This window comes from Triturus cristatus, chromosome 3_2 (assembly GCF_964204655.1).
Source record: "Triturus cristatus chromosome 3_2, aTriCri1.1, whole genome shotgun sequence".
Lineage (NCBI taxonomy): Eukaryota > Metazoa > Chordata > Amphibia > Caudata > Salamandridae > Triturus > Triturus cristatus.
In genome coordinates, this window is record NC_140584.1 from 773,279,312 (window position 1) to 773,300,185 (window position 20,874).

The window sequence follows — 20,874 nt, forward strand, 5'->3', positions numbered from 1 at the left end:
GCTCTTCGACGCCACGACCACTGCCAATACATCGGGTTGAAGCTTGGGATCGTTCATATGAAAAGCACTCGAACATCACCCCAGTGTTCCAAGTGTTAACAATTTATTTGACAGCCTCCTCATTTTACAGTTCCCACCATAATGCTGACGCGTTTCGAGACAATCCTCTTCTTTCAGGGCTGGTGGTGGAAAAAGCACCTCCGGTCAGTCCCCTAACTTAAATACTCAACGCGGCACACCTTCTGATCGGTTGTCACGTGTGAGGGGAGTGACCGGAGGTGCTTTTTCCACCATCAGCCCTGGAAGAAGAGGATGTAAAGAGCCAGCTTCCTACATGTGGTTATGAGTGATTTCGGGGCTGTCAGCCCTTGAGGAGCTTGCTTGCCAGAGCTGTGGAGTCGGAATGGGGCTCCTGAGAACCGGACTACTAGTGAAGCTTCACCCCAATGATGTCTATAGTGAATGGGGAATACCCACTATTGATTGAGCGAGGAAGGAGTGGGACTCAGGGAACCACCTAAAGATACACTAGATCCCTCACCTCAGGGGACTGTGGAAGTTGTTTGTTAATGTCGTATTTGCCTATGTGTTAGTAGTGGTAAAAAAATACTTATTTTTTCTTTAATACAAGTATTTGGCTAGACAATCATTTATTGCTAATGCAGTGTGTATTTTGAGCTGTGAGCCTGTGTTCACTGCCTGTATCCACCTACCCCGAGAAGCCTTTGACTGCCCGACTCGCACTATTACTAAGAGTGAAGTGCTGAAGGGGAATTTAGCCAAGTTGATCAGACCCTTGAACATCAGGAGTAAAATGCCTTAGTCCCCAAGGCTGGGCCCAGTAGCTCCTGTCTGCCGTGTGGCCCTCTGAAAAGGGGTTCTGACAATTATCTAGCAGTATTCTTCCTCTGTGGCAGAGGGTTTGAAAGAGAAATGATGCTGAATAAACGCTTTAAACCCATACAGCCTCCTATAGCTTCTCTTTCAGTTTGGATAGCCACGCAGTAATACTTGTAAATGTTTGTCCGAAAGACCATGTTGCTCTCCAACATATGTCATATATGGAAGGGTCACTGTAGATGCTTTTCCCTGGTGTAAAGTTCCCATGGCTTGACTTTTAATGTCCTATTTGAAAACTGTGAACATGTTTGAATTGTTTCCATCTTGCTATTGTACTTTAAGGCTCTGATGTCACCAAGTCTTGAGGGGCAGGTAACACAAAAAGGTGATTACATTTCTTGTTGTTTTTCTTTCTTAACCCCTTGTATGCCCATGACGTGCTGGACACGTCATGGAGCACAGTCGCGCTGTGCCCATGACGTGTCCAGCACGTCATGAGGCATTCCCTGAGTAATCCCTCTGGTGCGGGCACCAGAGGGATTCCCTTTCTGCCAAAATACCCTCGGGAGCTGGGGAAGAGCTTCCCCAGCTCCCGAGACCCCCACCCCCTTTCACTGTAATGACGATCGGAGCGCACGTTGCGCCGACGTCATTACAGTGAAAGTGAAACTGAAATGAGCCAAGAGGCTCATTTCAGTTTCACTTTCTACGTGCTCAGGGGGCTGAGATAGCGGGAATGCCCTGCAAACCTCACATTTTTCATTTTTGTGTGGGAAAGTTGTGGCATCACCGGGCTGACACAAATTTCCTACCACCCAGCGTTCCCCCGGGTCTCCCGATAAAAACGGTGCCTGACTCGTGTGGGAGGCCCAAGTACCCGCGACAGGCAAGGGTCCAAAACGTAGTGCGCCTCAACAGGCAAGGGTCCTAAACGTAGTGCGCCTTTGCCTGTCGCGGGTACTTGGGCCTCCCACACGAGTGAGGCACAGTTTTTATCGGGAGACCCGGTGGAACGCTGGGTGGTACAATAAGTATGCCTCCTCTAAAAGTTCTATGTTGATTAAAAGTCATGAACTTTGTCTTAGCTATGTTGATTTCCAGTCCCCGCATCGAGCAAAACTGCTCACAGAGAGTCAATGCACGCTGTAGACCGCTGGGGTTTTTTTAAATGATGGGTGTCATCAGCAAGCGTTAGAATGGGAATCTTTTTTCCCACTAAGACTGGTGCATCGGTAGGGACAGCTGACAAAAACTTGGCGACCCCATCAATAAAAAGGGAAAATAATGTGGGTGCCATACACATCCTTGGCGCACACCCTTCTGGATGGGAAAAGAGTTTGTGACATTCCCCTGCGTGTCCCAATGTATTTGTGAAAAGTTACCCTCATGGAGGCGAGCTATAAGGGAGAGTAGTTCAGGGTGCATCTCAGCTCCTGCAACACATCCCAGAGTTTGCTAAGCGAGACCAGGTCGAAGGCTGACTTGAGGTCAACAAAAGCAGCATAATGCTGCCCCTCTCCAAGACCACCGTCCTCCAGTAACAAATTAAACCTGAACACCTGGTCAATTGTACTAATATGATCCTGGAAGACTGCATGTGAGGGGGTAAGCATGCTCTGTGCATCTATCCACTCTTGAACCGTGATCAGAAGCAAACTACCTACCACCTTTTGAATGGAGTCAATTAGGCTAATGGGCCTATAGTTACCTGGGTGGGATTTGTCCCCTTTTTTGTACACTGGAACAATAGACCTTTACTTGAAAATGCAGGTGCAGAGCTACTGGTTTACTGGTTTTCTACCTGAATACACCTATGAATAGGGAAGGCCAGCAGAAATTCCGTGTGTGTGTGTTTTATTATGATAATTTAGAAAACATGTCAACAAGGAGAAAGCAGTCTCTAGGCCAGACCTAAAAATACGCACATTTCCAATGACAGCATGAGCAAGTCTATTTGTATGGTAAGAGCCTGGTCACAGCCTTTGGTGTTTATTAAATGACTGTAAACATATGAAGAGCAAGTGTTTAACCCAAATATATTCAGCAAAAACTCCTCTAAAGCGATTAATTGCTTTAGCATCATTATTATGGGGTCACACTAGAGTACTCTACACAACATGCTAGAAGCTTTTGAGAAGCTATAATGTAGATCAAAGTAAAAGGCAGTGAGAAAACCAAGACTAGGACCCCAGCCAGCAGGTGGTCCTTTCCATATTTCACCTAGACATACATTACTTTAGGCGAATATCTAGCACAAAACCATGTATGAGTGATGTAGCCAAAGAACCACTTTGGCCTAAGCCTTGCAAGGAATGGGTCAGTGAGTTCATCTTTCCCAGTGAGGTGGTAAAATGATAACAAAAAAGGTGTAGCCTTATCTGTTCTGTCCTAAGTAAGTAGAAGCATGTTTTTAAGAGACGGTGGCTCGAGTCCACTTGTGTAAGTTTGGCTCTTCAGAAGTCATTATTGGCAGATAACTCAGAAGGTCTTTATGAATATGATTGTTCATACCCAGATGCAAGTTATGATGACCTTAAATGACGAGTCTTTTGATCCTTACAAGAACAAAGGCCTACCCTTGTCCTCAGAAGAGAGGAACACGGGGACTAAAAACAGCTACTCTAGGAAAAAGCCTACAGAGCTTGGCTACCTTTGCTTCCCTTTAAACAATAATGTCATTCTGCCCCTCTCTGTCTCTTGTCTTTCTGGAAGAAAGATGTTCTTTCTCATCTAAATCACAGGACACTGGCCTCACATGCTGCTTCAATATTAAAGAGAACCAACTTCTTTTTCAATTTCTCTGAACCATGTCAGATGTATTGTGTTGTGTACATATGTTCTGTATTATTATAGAACGCATCAGTGTGCTTTTAAGTTTCCTATATTGACTTGAGCCTACTGTTTATAGAAAAAGGCCAATTCTAGAGGAACTGTGTGTTACAACGAGTAAGGCACTGTATCAAGACTCGTAAATTAACTTTGAAGCCAGTGATCCCTCACTTAAAAACTAAACGTGAGCCTTGAGGACAGTGGACCTCCAAAGGAGAATGGGACATGAAGCACAGTGATATGAATAATTCAAGTTAGACATGATGCAGTTGGTGTCATCTGCACAATGCAAAGCCCACTGTGTTTTAACATCAACCTGTTATATCCCAGTTGTATTCTTTATATTATCAATTTGTGTTCCCACAAAAACATAGCAGTCTCATGGGTGTAAACACCAGTCACTTTTAGCCGTCTCATGGGTGTAATCACCAGTCACTTTTAGCCGTCTTCATACTTGGTGGACTTCTTGACCCATCTGCAAACCAGTCATGTGTTGTCAACATGCAGATAACAATCAAACTGTGTTTACTAAAAACAAATTCTAAAATGCAGACTCAGTCAAACTTATGTTAAATGAGATCAGCAGTGCAGTAAGTAAACCATAGTTATGTTGATTAAATTAGGCCTACTGATACTAAAACCTTTGCAATTTCAAGTGCCACTTGGAGGTTCCACATGACCCAGCTGAAAATCTGCTCCAATCTTTGAAATATCAAACAGGGGTTCTTTTGATGGCTGGCCTCCACAATGTGGTTACTTAGGGCTTCAGTGCAATAAACTGCAGATGTCAAATAATATTCCGGGTAAAGGCACTGGGTACACCTTTGCATTTTTTAAGCTTTTGGCAGTTAGGGGCAGAAATACAGCAGCATGAGGAATTCGCCTATGAGGTACATTAACTTACAACCAGATATGTAATGCTCTCTAAATAAATTCATATCAATTTTTATGTTTCACTCTGTTTTATTGACATTTTGCAAGAAGGAAACCACATACACATCTGCTAACCCCGTACCCAAAACACATTGTGTCCACCCTCCCGGCATACATTACAATCAATGTTATCTATGTGGAGGCTCACAAATGTCCATAGGGTACTTCTGGGAGGTTGGTTTTTGTCATAGCGTATCACGAGGTTTGCTCCCCACAACCATATCAGAAAAGTAACAAACCTGTAACATGCCACCCACCCCCACCCATCCCACCCCTGAACTGGTCTGCTTAGGGCCTGTCGCAGCTTTGGCCAATATGGGGAAAGCTAAACTGAAAGCCAATCAGGTAGCCTCTCATGTCCTACCTGACTCTGTGAGTCAGAGAAGACAAAGATACTTCGAGCAGGGTACTCCGTAGCCAACAGGGACACTAGGGGCTGCCAAATTTCTCTAAATCCCTCCTCGGAGTTAGTGAGGGAAGCATGGATCCTTTCCATGCCCAAGATATACCACAACCTATGCAACCATCCTGTGTATGTCGGTCGAGTCTGCGTCCCTCAATGTGATAAAATGTGTTGAATTGCTGCCCCAAACTCCAGCCCCATCTGTTTTCCCCTTCTAGATTTCAAAGGGTAAGTTAACAGGTTAGGCAGCCCCAACACCACATAAGCCGCAAACCGCGGAATCTCAGTCTCAAACTGTCAATCAATATCCTCTAGTATCTTGGTCCAGTAACTTGTCAGTTCCTTACAGTCCCATAGCAGGTGTGCCCTCTTCCTCGCATCCTCACCAACAAGTCAGACTGCGGTCCGGATTCCCCCTATTCAAACGGGCTGGCGTCAAGTACCAGTAGGTAGCTATCTTGACCGCGGATTACCTGCTGGCGGTGTTGCGTGCCGTATGATTTGCCCTACAATATATGTCCCTCCACTCCTTTCTCTGTAAGCTCCCTCCCCAATTCTCTCGCCCATCGTTTCTGGCCAGCAGTGGGTTGTGAAGGGGCTGGTAGGTGCAGCATGTCATACAATTCAGATATCATTTTATTGTCCGTATGCTTCGTCACCAGCCACTTTTCGTGTTTTGTTAGTGTCCTGCTCACTTTTGGCCATACAGCTGGCTGGAGAAGCCAGTAGCGGATTTGGAAGTACTGGAATCGATCTGATTCCGGAATGGCATAAATTTGTTGCACCTCTGAATACGGAAGGATCCCATCCAGATCAAATAAATACCCTGCCGCTTTGCAGTCCGACTCCCGCCACTCCGAGAACGCCCTTTCATCCGTCCCGGACTGAACTCCCAATTATCAAATAAGGGAGTCATGGGGGAGGGGGAAGGACGTCAACCCTCGTCTGGTGGCCACTCCATCCCACACTCGCAGCAAGGAATTCATTAGGTTCGATGGTCTATCCGCCTTCTTCAAAAAGGGGACTTTTCACAGAGAAAGTTTCGCCAGCACCCTGTCCTGAAACAGCCACCTCCACTCCACTAAATATCTTAGCTGCGCCGCTCTAAAATATTCCAACATGTTCGGAATCCCCAGCCCTCCTTCCTTCGGTGGCCTGTGGCTGAGATCCATGCGTAGGCGAGGTCGTGACCCAGGCCATACGAACTGCTGTATCGCCTGTTGTAACTTATGGATAGTCCCCGATGGGGGCCAAACCGGCAGCGTCTAGAATAATTTAAGAGCCCTGGGGAGAGTGGACATCTTGATCGCTGCGACCTGCCCCAGCAGCGACAGTTGATGATGTTTCCATTGCTGAAGGTCTCTCATGACCTGAGTAAGTAACTTGGAGTAGTTTAGCATGACTATCTGTGCTATGGACAGGGCTAGATCCAGCCCCAGATATGGGACCGAATCCCAAACCTGTATCCCCGCAAAGGGCGCTATTCACATACCCGACGGCTTCCCCCGCAGGCCCAGCCAAAGAGTCATGGACTTCCCTACATTTACCTGAAAACCAGAGACCTGGCCAAAGGACTCCAGTTCCCGTAAAAGTGCCGGCACCGATTGCTCCGGCTTCTCAAGGGTCGCATGGATATCATCGGCATAGAGGCTCACGGAGTGTCTCTCCCCGCCAAAGGGGATGCCCAGAATATCAGGGTTGTCTCTTATCTTGTGTGTCAATGGTTCAATATAAAGCGCAAAGAGGAGGGGCGATAGCAGGCACCCTTGCCTCGTGCCCCGCTAAATCTCGAAAGGACTAGACGCTATCCCATTCACCCTAGTTGTCGCTGTGGGTGCACAGTAACAACTCGCCACCCAAGCCCTGAACAGGTCAAGAAAATCCCAGTCCACCCTGTTGAATGCCTTCTCGGCATCAACCGACAGCAAGAGAGCATCCATATGCGTACAGTGGGCTTTATCAACGAGATGTAGAATGCGTTTGGTGTTGCCAATACTCTGCCGGATGTGAATGAAACTGGATTGATGCGGCTCAATGACGCCCGGCATCAGTGGACCCAGCCGGGCCACCAAATCCCAGTTAACAGCTTCAGGTCGATATTGAAGAGGGACACCGGGCGGTAGGAGCCGCATAGGGTTTTATCCTTCCTGGGCTTGGCAAGCACCACTATAGCAGCCGTTAACATATCAGGAAGGATGGTCCCGGGTCCTGTAAAGGAGTTAAAAAGCTGCGTCAGGACCGGAGCTAAAAGCTGGCAAAAGGACTTATAAAAACCATCTGAAAAACCATCCGGCCCCGGCGATTTCAAAAGCTTGAGGCCGGAAATCGCCCTTACCACTTCCTCTATCCTGATCGGTGCCTCTAAGGCATCCGCCCCAACCTTATTTAGTGCTATCGTGTTTACGCCTTGTAAATATGAGTCCATGGTGGGACCTGGGTGCAGATCCCTCTGATAGAGGGCAGAGTAGAATTCCTGAAAGGCCCCCGCAATCTCAGCATCTTCTTCTACCATCTCCCCTTTAGTGTTCTGGAGAGCCTGGACATTCATCTGCTGGGTGCGGGCCCTGAGCTTACTCGCCAACATACGCCCAGTCTTGTTCCCCTGATATAGTAGGAGTGCTTGAGCCGGAGGGCTGCATTTTCAGGCCTATCTAGATCGATCCCTGCCAGATGTGCCCTTGCCGCCTTCAGTTGGCGCCAAACCCTAGGCACGCCTGTCCTGCCGTGTACCCTTTCTAGTTCCAGCACTTGAGCCGTGAGAAGTTCCAGCTTGTCTTTAAGCTCCCTATTTTCAGCTGCAGAGATGGCTATCATTTCCCCCCGCACCACTGCCTTGAGAGCTCCCCCACAAAGTCAATAGGGAAGTGCTAGGGGTGTTGTTCAATGCCAAGTAGTCTGTAATGCATTTATGAATCTGTTGGGTCACTCCCTCCCTGAGCAATATGCTTTCCCGAAGTCGCCAACACACTTTCGGTCTATGTATTTGGGGCACCCTAATAGTCACCGTCACTGCGTCGTGATCAGATAGTGCTACCGGGATGATGTTCACCACGTCCACTAACTGTCAGGTCACCTGGGTGACTAACAGGTAGTTAAGTCGGGCATAAGTGTGGTGCGCAAGTGAATAGAAAGAAAATTGCGAGGAGTGTGGGTGAGCTACCCACCATGTGTCCACCAACCCCCTCGACTGCATCCATTCCTTCACTGCATTGGACAATGTTCCCGTTTGGCCGTAGTGGTGGCTGGACCTATCCATCTCAGTGTCCATGACTAGATTCAGATCCCTCCCTACCAATAGCCACCGATCTTGTGAGCTCAGGACCTCAGAGAGAGATGCTATCAGGAATTTCTTCTGGCCAGAATTGGGCGCATATATAGATCCCACCACTATCCACAATCTATATGCTACGAGGCGACCATTTACGTCCGCCACTTTGTCCCCTACTTTCCCCGCAAATCGCTTGGTGACTAATATGGCCTCCCCGTTTTTTTGTCTGCTGTGGAAGAAAAGAATTGTTGGGGAAAAGCCCGGGAATTAATCCGATGCCAATCTTTGAGGAGGAGATGGGTCTCCTAGATGAGACACACATCAGCCCCAAGGCTCTCCAAATAGGACAATATGGATTTTTATTTAATAGGGTTGTTAATCCCCTTCACATTGAGGGTGACTTCCTGAAGGGTGGAATGTGACATGGGACTATTATGGAACCTGCCTGCATCGTCCGTGTGCCCCTGATCTAAAGTGTGTACGTGTGCCCTGTTGCCGCTGCGCTAAGTGGCCCTGACCCAAACCTCTGTTGCCTCGCCCAGTTCTTTAGCACACCAGTTCCCCCCCTCCCTCCCTCCTACTATAACCCCGACCTAGAATCCCCAACCTCCCAAAATTGTCTATTGCCAGCTAACCGAAGTCGCGGGCACTTGGAGAAAGAAGAAATAGGGAGCATTTGTGGTCCAAGTTTCCTCAGTCCCCGGCCCCCTGCCCCCAGCAGCCCTTCTCCCCGGCCAACCTAACTACAATGCATATGTTTGCCCCTGTTGAAGTCACAAGCCGTCTTGGGATGCTGTGTCCTTTGGGACCGTTTCCAGAGTTGCCTGCCTCTCCTGCGCTGGGGTCCAGCCCCAGCCCTTGAGCAGGCGAGCGTCTCCACCCAACTCTCCACCACCGCTCCCCAAAGGGCCTCCTCTCCTGGCTGGCCGCTTCCTCCCGGCTATGGTGCTCCAAACCTAGGATCTTGCATGCTTCTTGGAGAGATCAGATCTGGTAGAGCTTACTGTTCTATTTGAAAATCAAGCGAAAAGGATGGCCCCAAAGAGTAAGCCAACCCTTCTTCTCTCAGGTGTGCGGTCACCCCTTTAAACTCTCTCCTTTTCTGTAAAGTTATGGAGGCCAGGTCTTGGTAGAGAGCGATGGAGTGCCCTTGTAATTTGACCGGCTGCTTCCCCCTGGCCTCTCCGTAAGATGCGTTCCAGGGGGAAATCTGGAAGGAAGGCCAAGATGTCCGGTAGGTGGGGTGGGAGCCCGTAATCTCAAGCCCACTCTGTGCGCCCGGTCGATACGGATTTCAAAGTCCGGCGGAACTCCCAGGATATCTCGGAACATCCCTTGTAGATACTGAACTATATCGGATCCCTCTTCGTCCGAAGGAACTCCCCGCACTCAGATGTTATTCCGCCTAGAGCGGTTTTCGAGGTCCTCTATGTGCGCCTGTAGGTCGATCTGTTGATCCCTTCAGAGAATCGCCTCCTGTTGAAGCTGCTCCATTTCCTCATATCTGGTCTGCTCGTGTTCTTCTATGGTGGCTACTCTTTCGCCAATCACATCTATATAGCGGCGTATCTCCTTCACTTCCCCCGCCAACTCACTTTTGAGCGTCTGGAAATCCTCCCTCAATGTATTAAAGAGTGACTCCAGGAAGGAGCAAGTAATCGGGACATCTGCCCCCTCTGGGTCCAGCTGCGATATTGGTGCCAGGAATGACCGGCTCCCCTTCTCCCCCGATAGGGCGCCTTTAGAAAGCATCTCCTTCAATGTCCGGTCTTTCTTCCCTCTCACCGAGGACATAACTGTGTTCTGGGGCCGGGCTCCAGGAATGGGCCACTTCTCCTCACTACCTGAGCTATCACAGGCCCCCTACCCCTTCGGCGTCCCGGGCCTCTCACCCGCCCTTGCCCGCCGATGTGTCTGGCCGGAGGGTCGTATCCCCTGCTGTGGCGCTAGTTGCCCTCCAAGCCTGTACGTCCCGTGTTAGGGCCTTCGGCCCCCCGCTTCTCACACCAGACCCGTCCGGATCGCCACCTGGGTCTTTAGCCTCGGAAGGTCAGAGCCGGTTCTTCCATGCTGTGCTCCATCAATGTTCTACCAGTGAAGTGGGGTCAAGCCCAGATATGTGGCTGCCTGTCGGACTCCACAGGCCCCCGTGCACCAGTCAATTACCCTGGCAGACTGCTGTGAATAGGGGCCCCTAGCAATGTTGGTCACCTCGCTGGTCGTTCGTGCCCCCTTGTCTGCTTGTGCTGCTGGCAATGTTGGTCACCTCGCTGGTCGTTCGTGCCCCCTTGTCTGCTTGTGCTGCTGGGCCTTGCTGAGTCCCCCTCCTGACGCTGGTCGCCCTGAGCCTGGAGCCCATTGCCTGAGGCCTCAGGCCGTGTCGCGCTTCCTCCACGCAGCGATGATCCGAGTCCCGCCAGTCCGCCCCAGCACTCCGCCTTGGCCAGGCCGTTGCCGCAGTGTCTCCTTCCTAGCAGGTGACCCAAATGGTGTCCCGTGGACCTGGATGGGAATGCTGGGCCCCGATGATGTTCCCTGCCCGGGTGGTGCTAGGCCGCGACAGGCCCCTTCCACTGTGTGTCCACTCCAGATGGGACAAGCACTCCCCCCGTCTTTGGGCAAGACCAGGCCGGAGGGCCCACCGAAAGCCCCCAGCACCAGTCCCGTTCTGCCCGGTGGTCCTCCCTGCTGCTCCCAGGCCCCGGTGTCAGAGAAGCTCCCCGCTGAGTCCAGGATGGGGGTCCACCTCCTCGATGGGGGTCCACCTCCTCGATGGGGCTCCCTGTGCCTCTCCGGTCGCTCTGGGGCAATGCAGCTCCTCCCGCTCGCTGCTCCTGCCAGTGGTTGGTCCCTCCGCTTACCACCTGAAGGCACCTCGTTGCCTCCGCCAGGCCATATCACTTGCCGTATACCGCTGCCTCACCTCGGAGCCCGCTGCTGCAAACGTGGCCTCTCTGTCTCCAGAGACTGCCTGGGTCGCGAGGCCTTCTGCCAGACTTGCCAGCCGCTGTGTTGTCGCCGGCCTCCCTAGCACGCCCGTCGCGCTGTGTTAGCCTCGCGCCGATCCCCTCACCTCTTGTTTTGGAATGGAATGGAATGGAAGTACATTTATAGAGCGCGAATTGCTGCCCGGAGGCGTCCAAGCGCTTGAAGATAATAGAAGGAACCTAATAAGGTGGCTGAGAGGGGATTAGTAGGGAAGATTGAAAAGGAAAATTTTTAGCTTCTTTCGGAATGAGGAAAGGTTGGAGTTGGCTCTGAGATGCAGAGGGAGAGCATTCCAGGACTTAACTGCATTATAGGCGAACGTCCTGCCGCCTGACCTGGTCTTTTTTATTCTAAGGGGTGTAGCTAAGAAGGTTTGGCTAGAGCGGAGGTTTCTGGTGGGTATATAATGGGTGACTAGATCGCGGGTGATCATAGGGCCCGTGTCCCAAAAGGCCTGATGAGCAATGCACATGGCTTTAAATCGGATTCTTTGACGAATTGGCAACCAGTGAAGTTTGACCAGACCGGCCCTCACAGATTGACTGCGAGGAAGTTCGAGCAGTAGACGGGCCGCGCAGTTCTGCACTGTCTGAAGTCTGCGTAGGGTGTAGTCTGGGGCGCCGAGGTATAACACATTGTTAAAATCCAAGCGGGACTGTATCAGACCCTGTGTGACTACCTGCTTGGCTTCCATTGGCAGGAGAGGCAGGATTTTCTTAAGCATTTTAAGGAGGCCAAAGCAGGTTGCCGAAAGTTTAGTGGCTTGGGTCTTAAATGAAAGGGAACTGTCCAGCCATACCCCAAGGCTCTTGATGTTGTCCTTAGGTGCTGGGGGGGGGGGGGCCTAGATCGGAGGGCCACAGGGAGTTGAAAAAAAGGGGGTCGGAGGGGCCCAGGAGCATCAGCTCCGTTTTGTCCCCATTCAGTTTAAGGGATGATGAAGACATCCAGTTTTTTACTTCTTTTAGGCAGTCTCTAAGTCCGCCTGACGTGGGTGGGTTGGCTACCTGTGCCAGTGAGACCACCAGCTGTGTGTCGTCCGCGTAGGAGATGATCTTAATCCCAACGCGCGAACCATGGCTTGTTTCCAGGCCGGAGGAACTGAGCCAGAAATAATCGAGGCGTTCAGTACATCCCTGATGATTGGCAGTGTAATTGGAGATGCTGACATTAAGATGTCTGGAGGGGCTGGATCTTCAGGGGAACCAGTTTTTACTTTCTGAGCTATGGCTTCCAGAGTGAGAAGATCCAGAAGAGGGAAGTGGTCCAGAGTAGGATGAGACTGAGGGGGGGGGGGGGTAGTTAAGACTACGTTGGACTGAGCTAGGGAGGGGATATTGCTGGGGAGAAAAGTGGAGTAGATGTTATTGACTTTTTGATGGAAAAACTCAGCTACATCGTTGCTGTGAGTTGAGGATTTTGTATCGTGCAAACTAGAAGGGGGTTTGGTTGGTATTTTTACAATCTAGAAAATTTCTTTGGGTTTTGATTTAGCTAGGAGGATTTTGTTGGAGAAATAAGTAGTCTGGGCGAGTTTGACTTCCGCTTTGTATTCGCTGATTGACTCTCGATAACCGATTTTGCTTCCTGGTGAGTAGTCTAAACGCCAGCGTCTTTCGTTTTTTCTACACTGGCGTTTCTTGTCCTTGAGAGCCTCCGTATACCAGGGAGCCGTTTTGTGGGAGCGTTTTAGCGTGATTTTGTTTTTAGGGAGGGTTTTTTCGAGAGTTTGCGTGATCCAGTCAGCATAGGCCTGGTTGGCTAGGCCCGGGTCCTCATTGTAAAGAGGTTGATTGGTGGCAAGCTTGGAGGACCAGTCCTCGACTGAGAAGCGGGACCAAGCTCGGGTGAATTTAGTGGTCAGTCCACTCGAAAGAGACTTAAATGTGGTCCATGTGAAGGGCACCAGAAAGTGATCTGTCCAAGGGAGCGGGGAAGGTGGGTCGGCTATGAAGTATGAGCAGTTGCTAAAAACCGGGTCCAATAAATGACCCTTGGCGTGGGTAGGGGTTTTGACGTATTGGGAGAGTTGCATCGCGGCTAGGTCATCTACCAGCGTGGTGACTACCTGATCTGATCCAGAGTCAAAGTGAAGGTTAAGGTCACCTAGCAAAGTGAAGTTGGACGTGGTGCTAACGCGTTCTGCGACAATCTGAGGAAGAAGAAGGTGGAATTGCTTAAGGGGACCTGGGGGGCGGTAGATAAGTGTACCGGAGAAACAATTATTCAGGGAAAGATCAATGCTAAAAGCAAGGCTCTCACAGTCGGGAATGGTTTCAGGAATAACACGGCATCGAAACTGTTCTTTATGGATAATTGCTAGGCTTCCACCTCTCCCATCAGGGCGGTCCTGCAGAGTAATTTGGAGGCCAGGAGGGAGAGCGCTAACTAGGGCAGGATCGGAGTCTGTGGTAAGCCATGTTTCCGTCAGGAAAACTACGTCCGGAGTGAGTTCGTCTAATAACAGGGCAATTTCTGTCCTGTGTTTCAGCAGAGATCTGCAATTTAACAGGAGCATATGGAAGGTCAGTGTTAGCGCTCTAGTGGTCCGTGACTTCCGGTGGGGTAAAGTTTAAATTCGATGCAAAGACGGACGCGCAGCGAAACCCGATTAGAGTGTGTGAGGAACGCTGAGATTGACTGTTCAGTTCCACTGATTTAAACGTACAAACGTTGCTTTTGACATTGTATTAATGCTGCTAAAATCTTTTTAAAATCAAGTAAAGGAAAATCGTTTATTTTTAAAATAGTACTGTATTTCGAGCCTTTCTGCTGCTAGCTGCTGCTACTCCCTTTGGCACATGAGTTTGCACACTGCACTTTTGTGATCCTAACCCAGCTCGGTCAAATTAGAGTTTGAGCGCCATCTTTCCTCAGGAAGGTCAGCGTTAGCGCTCTAGCGGTCCGTGACTTCCGGTGGGGGAAAGTTTAAATTCGATGCAAAGACGGGCGCGCAGCGGGCGCGCAAAAGGCAAGCCCGTCTGCGCCCGTCCACGCCCGACCGGGTCCAGGGGCCACTTATGCTGCCCCTCACACCATATATACATCGGACTGTCTCAGAGCACTACAGCAAGCCCGCACCACCCTCAGTCCCACTATTGTTAACCGGTTGAACACCGTAGGTATTAATCGCCTAGCGACTTCCAACTGCGCTGAGGTAAAGCCCCTCGCTCACGCCAATAGTGGTGAGACTACCATCAGGGTAATATACTTGAATACCCGGTCCTTAGTGAACCACCAGTCTGACATCTTTATTTTACTTACTAATGAAAAACCGGACATTCTCCTTCTGACTGAAACTTGGCTTACTGCTGAGTCGCTTCCTGATGTCTTGGCGGCCCTCCCCCCAGATTATTACATTCTTCACGCGGACCGGCCGGGATACCGATCTGGAGGGGGAGTTGCTGCGATTATATCAAAACGTCTCAACTCTCTATCCTCTTCCTCTCTCTCTATACCAGGGGTGGATAATCTGCTCCTCAGTATAGGAACCAACACTGGTGTCTTTGCACTGCTTCTCCTCTATCGGCCACCATATCCTATGTCTACTTTCGCCACTGTGTTGAGTGAACATCTGTCCTCCATTCTGACTCATCATGCTAGTTTCGCACTTGTTGGCGATCTTAATTACTGGTACAGCGACCCCAACGCCGGCTCTCATGCCTTTGATCTGTTCGAAATGCTGCATAGTTTGAATCTGACGCAAAAGATTCTCTGCCCCACCCATTGCAAGGGCCACATTCTAGATCAAATCTGGTCACATAACTTAGCGCTGTCTCTGCCTACTGTCTCTCCTTGCGTCTGGTCCGATCACTTTTTAGTTGATACGGTTCTCACTCTCACAGGCAGGCTCCCTGCCCCTCGTATGGCTGGCGGGCTCTCCAGTAAGTGGAACACATTGGATTCCCAGGCCTTTCTTACGACCTTAGCAGATACCAGCCCAGCCTGGGATCCCACAGTCTGCCCTGATCTTGACACGTTAGACAGCAACATTACCAACTGGCTAAAGTCGGCCAGTGACCAATTTGCTCCGTTGAAACGATTCCCCCCCACTAAGCACTCTGTCTCTCATAGACGGTATACACATGATCTCAAACTGCATAAAATTACGACAACAGGAACGCATCTGGAGGCATACTTATTCTGATTCAGCTAGATCACTTTACATTGCCGCTCGTAGAGAATACAAAGCAGCCATCATCTCAGCCAAATCAGCCCACTTCTCGGACAGGCTCTCCTCAGCAGCCAATAAATCCAAGGAAGTGTTTAAAATTATGAATGAGCTTACCACCGACGATAGAACTCTTCCTGCTCAGACTCCCTCTCAAGAGACATGTGATGCCCTCAACTCTTTCTTTATTGAAAAAATTATAAAAATCAAAGACTCAATCCATTCTCCTGGTCAGCCATCCTCTCAGGACTTAACGTCCAACAATCACTTGACCATCACGATGTTTCCTGCTCTTAACGCCGATTCCCTGGCCAGACTCGTAACTCGAGTCAAATCAGGTTCTCCCAGCGACTGCTGCCCGCCTTCAGTCATGCGGGACGTCTGCCTTAAGCTTCCGGACCCTATCCTCTTTCTGTTGAATGGTTCTCTCTACAGCGGTACTGTCCCTGCATCCTTCAAGGAGGCTATCTTGGTACGCCTTCTAAAGAAACCCGGAGCAGATCCTGGGGAACCCTCTAACTTTCGTCCCATCTCCCTCCTTCCTTTTCTTTCAAAATTACTGGAGGCTCATGTGACTCAAATTCTTTCACATTTCATTGAGTCCTCCAGTTACCTCGAGCCCAATCAAGCTGGGTTTAGACCCGCTCATTCGACCGAGGCGGTCATTCTCGCAGTTCTGAACACCCTAAGAAGTAATGCGGACGCTGGTACTCCTCAGGCTCTGGTGCTTCTGGATTTGTCTGCCGCATTCGACACGGTGGACCATAACATCCTTCTCCGCCGTGTCGCACAGGCAGGCATCCAAGGCACCGCCCTCAACTGGATTACGTCATTCTTAACCGGCAGAACACAGGCTGTACGTCTAGGCCCTTTTGTAGCTGGGAAGACTGCAACTACCTGCGGAGTCCCTCAGGGCTCCTCTATCTCCCCGCTGCTGTTTAACCTCTACCTCCGTCCTCTGATCCACTCGCTCAGGAAGTGGGATATCACGGTGTACAATTACGCCGACAATCTACAAATCATTTTTCCTCTTAATTCTCCTAATGCAGATAAGACCTTCCATTCTGTCATGATTCATATACTGGAATGGATGAATATCAATCAACTAAAGTTGAATCCGGGGAAGACTGAACTGCTCCTCCCTGGCTCCAGCTCTTCTTACTGGGGCCCGCAGTTCTGGCCTTCTGAACTGGGCTCTCTCCCGGTTCCGCTTAATTCAGTGAAGAGTCTCGGCGTGATAATTGATGCAGAACTCTCACTAAAAGCCCAAGTGGGGGCTGTCATCTCCTCCTCCATGTACCAGCTTAGGAAGATCCGTAAGATCAGCCATTTACTATCATCATCTGCATTAACTCAGGTTGTCATCTCCCTGGTTTTATCCCGCCTGGATTTCTCAAATTCTATTTATCATGGACTTCCTCAGCGTCTGTTGCATCGCCTTCAGGTCGTTCAGAACCAGGCGGCTCGTCTTATTTACAAACTCCCCAGGTGGCAGTCGGCAAAATCACTACTACAGCAACTTCACTGGCTGCCAATTGGACAAAGGGCAGCTTTTAAGGTGGCGTGTATCATCTACAAAGCCCTCCATTGCACTAGCCCTGCTTTTTTGCAATCTCTAGTCACGGTCCATCGGCCTTTGCGTAACTTACGCTCTGCTCATCTTCACCTTTTGACTGCTCCTAGAGTTAAAACCAAGAAGTTCGGAGGCCGCTGCTTTGCTTCTTTGGCCCCGTCCCTTTGGAATTCAAGTTGAGTCCTTCATTACTCAACTTTAGGAAATTGCTAAAAACCTCCCTTTTTCCTCCCCCTTATTAGTCAGCTCACTGTTAATTCTTGCCTTGTTGATGTTATCACTCTTTTTTGGGTTAAGCGCCAGGAAACCTTTGGTGTCAGTGCGCTATATAAATATCATTTAACATAACATAACATATGATAATCGTGGGTTAGATCAGCTGTGGGCTTGGGTTTAAGAAGTGAATTACATTTAGGACATGTTTGTGGAATGTTTTCGGCTGAGAGGAGGTGCCGTGAGCAGTTCGTAGCAGGGGGCCTTAGGCTGTGAAGGATTTCAGCATTGTAGTACCTGAGCTCTGGTGTCTGAGGGATAGGGGGTACGGCCCTGTGCTCGGACTCGGCGCGGACGAGCGCAGACGAGCTTGCCTTAAGCGCGCCTTCGGCGCGCAATCGTCGTGCCCGCTGCGCTCGTCCGCTGCGCTTCCGGTAGGTACACATTTATATAGTATAGGGGAAAGTGCAGGGGGCGTGGCCTCAGAGTGGGCGTGTCCCTGTCTAGGCGTGAGTGATGGCGGGTGGAGTAGGTCGGCGATTTCCCTTACCAGCGCTCGTACCGCTGAGAGGGGGGATGCCTGCACACCGAGATCGTGTGACAGGAGAGAGGTGAGTGAATTTTTTAAAAACCAATTTCACAAGTTTAAAAAGCGAACAATGCGCTGTGTTCTGCCTACTCCCGGCTGTGCCTCAGGAGGTTCCGTAGTTATCTGTCGCGCTTGTGATTCAGCGCGCTTTTTATGATGGTTGCAGGGGGCGTGGCCTCAGAGTGGGCGTGTCCCTGTCTGGGCGTGAGTGATGGCGGGTGGAGTAGGTCAGCGATTTCCCTTACCAGCGCTCGTACCGCTGAGTGGGGGGATGCCTGCACACCGAGATCGTGTGACAGGAGAGAGGTGAGTGATTTGCTATCGGCTTGTAGGGCCAGGCCACTGCACCCCTGGATGTGACTAGCTGCGTCAGTAGGCCCGGCCGCGACCGGGCACCCAGCCCCTTATTTCACACCTCCGAGGGTACCCACATGCGGAAGCCTACGTTTCCTCCAGCGGTGTAGGCACTCATGGGGCCCAAAGCGCTGAAGTGACCGAGTGAAGCAGCCAGGAGCGGGGAGCCGCAGGGAAATGCGTCTCACCAGCCCGCCATCTTGGCCGCGCCCCCATATCAATTTTTAAAAAGAAGCTTCATTTGCATCTTGCCAGCTTGAAAATGTGAACCCAGAGCACAATAGTGATAGATGTTAAGGATGTCTCCTGTGAGATATTGAGTAACACAGGACTTATCCATGACTTCCACTCAACACTTCCAGTGTTTCTGGCCTTTTCAGTTACAAGACCTGATAATTTAAATTTAATTTATATTCATCAATCTCGATCAATAGTTACAACAGGAATGCTAGTTAATAAAAGTTTGTTGTATGAGCACTGGGTCATGGCTACTTGATGTAGAAGCACTCCAGCATACTCTTTCCTTGTATGCAATGGGGAAAGGGCAATAAGGAGTGCTAGCATAAGCTACTGCATGGGCTCTTTCACTAGATAAAAGGGATCACAGGATAGCAAGTCTGGGGCAGGTGGCAGGGGCAGGTGACCAACACAGTAGATTAGGGAAGAAATGTTTAAAAAGAAACAAAAAAAAGAGAGCGGGAAGGGCAGATAGTTGGGGGGATGAGAAAGAAGAACCACAGGTAGATAGAGCAAGAAAACACATGAACTGCTATAGAGTACTGAAAGAAAAAATAAGTCAGAACACTAAGAACAAAAAGCTCCTGGGCAGAACAAAACCAAGAATTGGAGGGAAAGCCATTGAATCAAGAATAGACACTGAGATAGACAAGAAGGCTATCCAATCATGAGCAAGAGGCTGACCAAATAATCTTTTGTTTATTAGAAACTAAAGCGGTCTGCAGCAAAGCCCTATAAAGGACACTAACAATATGGTTTTATTAACACAGTAAGTTAAGATAACCTCTAGGATACATTTTGGATGTATCCTTATAACTATATTACTTTTTGAATTACCAAGTGAGTTCATACAGTGTAATAAACAGTACACATTACCGATAGTCATTGCTTGCCCTTTTGTTTGCATCTTCCTTGCACTTGCTTCACACGAGTACTATGCCGTACCACAATGCACTTTTTGTACCACCCATTTTTTATGTGAATTGTGCCAGTTTTGAATCAACGTAAACACAATATACTCTTGTTTACAATTTACCCGTGTGTCCTGGATAGTGTACTTTACTTTATGCAGTACTTTCACAAATGAGATTTGAATCACTAAATCCATCATAGATTTAATTTCAAAAGTAATCTGTAATGGTCAGTTGAGGGTAATCTAAGTTTCTCCAAAGTTTTGCTTTTTGTTCTTTAAATAAACCCAAAAAGAACCAGCTCTATGATATGACCATATCAACCAACTCAAGAATGAGGCACATTTCTATAATTATGTATTTGCAAAATTGTACAAGTGAAAAAATTATAAAATTACAAATTGAAACTTCCAATACCCAAAAGAATTTTCTGCATGCTCTAAATCGACATTATATGCCTGTTTATTTACAATACAAACTTACCAGTATAGCCCATGAACTTTCCAGGGATCTCTTGATTGCAACATCGGCTGCAGAAAATCTGCCCACAAAGCCGGCAATGGTGCCGTCGTCTAAAGGTTGTAAACTTTTCACTGCAGTCATAGCACTCTTTGCACTGGCTGTCTGGCATCCAGTACTGTTTAAGATCACTGTCCTGCAGAAATATCAGAGCAGAGAGATCACTACATTGTAAAGATGTATTACAACAGTAGAGTTTAGCTGATCTGAGGAAACACCAGTTAATGCTTCCCAAATTCTAAAATCAATTTAGAGAATTGAGTACATACTTACAAGAAATAGTTATTGGGATTTTTTCTCAAGGCACAAATTCAACCACTTGTGTTCTGGTTATGGTTAGCCACCTAACTACTGTGCATGCAAAAAAGCATGGTATAAACCATGCAGATGCAAGGAGTGTAATATGCATTATATTAGATGGAGGAGGAGAGAGAATCATGACTCACTTAGGGCTGGACCTCTAATGAATCATGGCCCAATTCCACAATCATAAACGGTAATATATGTCATATTACACACTGCGCCTTTTCAATCCAAATTAACAGGTTTCCGGTCTGAAAACAAGAAATTTCATCAAACAAGTGAGTAAAATATCTTCACTTATCCCTCGGATTACATGAAAGGTAATGGGATAGAAATGTCATCAGAGATTTAATTTCTGATGTTATTCAGGGTAGGTACAAAATAGAGGCTGCTCCAGCTCCACCAACTATAAACACATTCTCACTCACGTAGATATAAGCCTTTGGAAGGCTGCAGTACCAGCTTTGACTTCTAGATGCCCCTAAATGGAAACACATAGAAATAAGACTGCATTTCCAAACGGAACAAACATATGTTGAAGAGCAATTTTTTGGTGTATCAGTAAAGATATTGGCTATGATGTGCAAGATCAGCAGTGATTTCACTTATCACAGAAGATGGCATTTCGGAGGTCATCTTTGCACACACGATAAAAGCGGTTACAATAAACTCACTAACAAAAGATATCCCACTTTGGGCTTTAAGCACACACATTTCAGACACCAGGGATACAGTTACCAAAT

The 20,874-nt window shown here is 48.7% G+C and overlaps 1 protein-coding gene across 3 annotated transcripts in view; it reads right to left on the bottom strand.

Annotated features, from left to right (window-relative positions):
• The window catches only part of PIKFYVE (phosphoinositide kinase, FYVE-type zinc finger containing), a 2,037,960-nt gene that overhangs the window by 1,729,384 nt on the left and 287,702 nt on the right, over positions 1 to 20,874 (bottom strand). For all 3 annotated transcript variants that reach the window (XM_085648834.1, XM_085648836.1, XM_085648835.1), the window contains one exon: positions 19,793 to 19,964. In XM_085648834.1, coding sequence (XP_085504960.1) covers positions 19,793 to 19,964 — 172 coding nt within the window. The remainder of the gene's footprint in view (positions 1 to 19,792; positions 19,965 to 20,874) is intronic.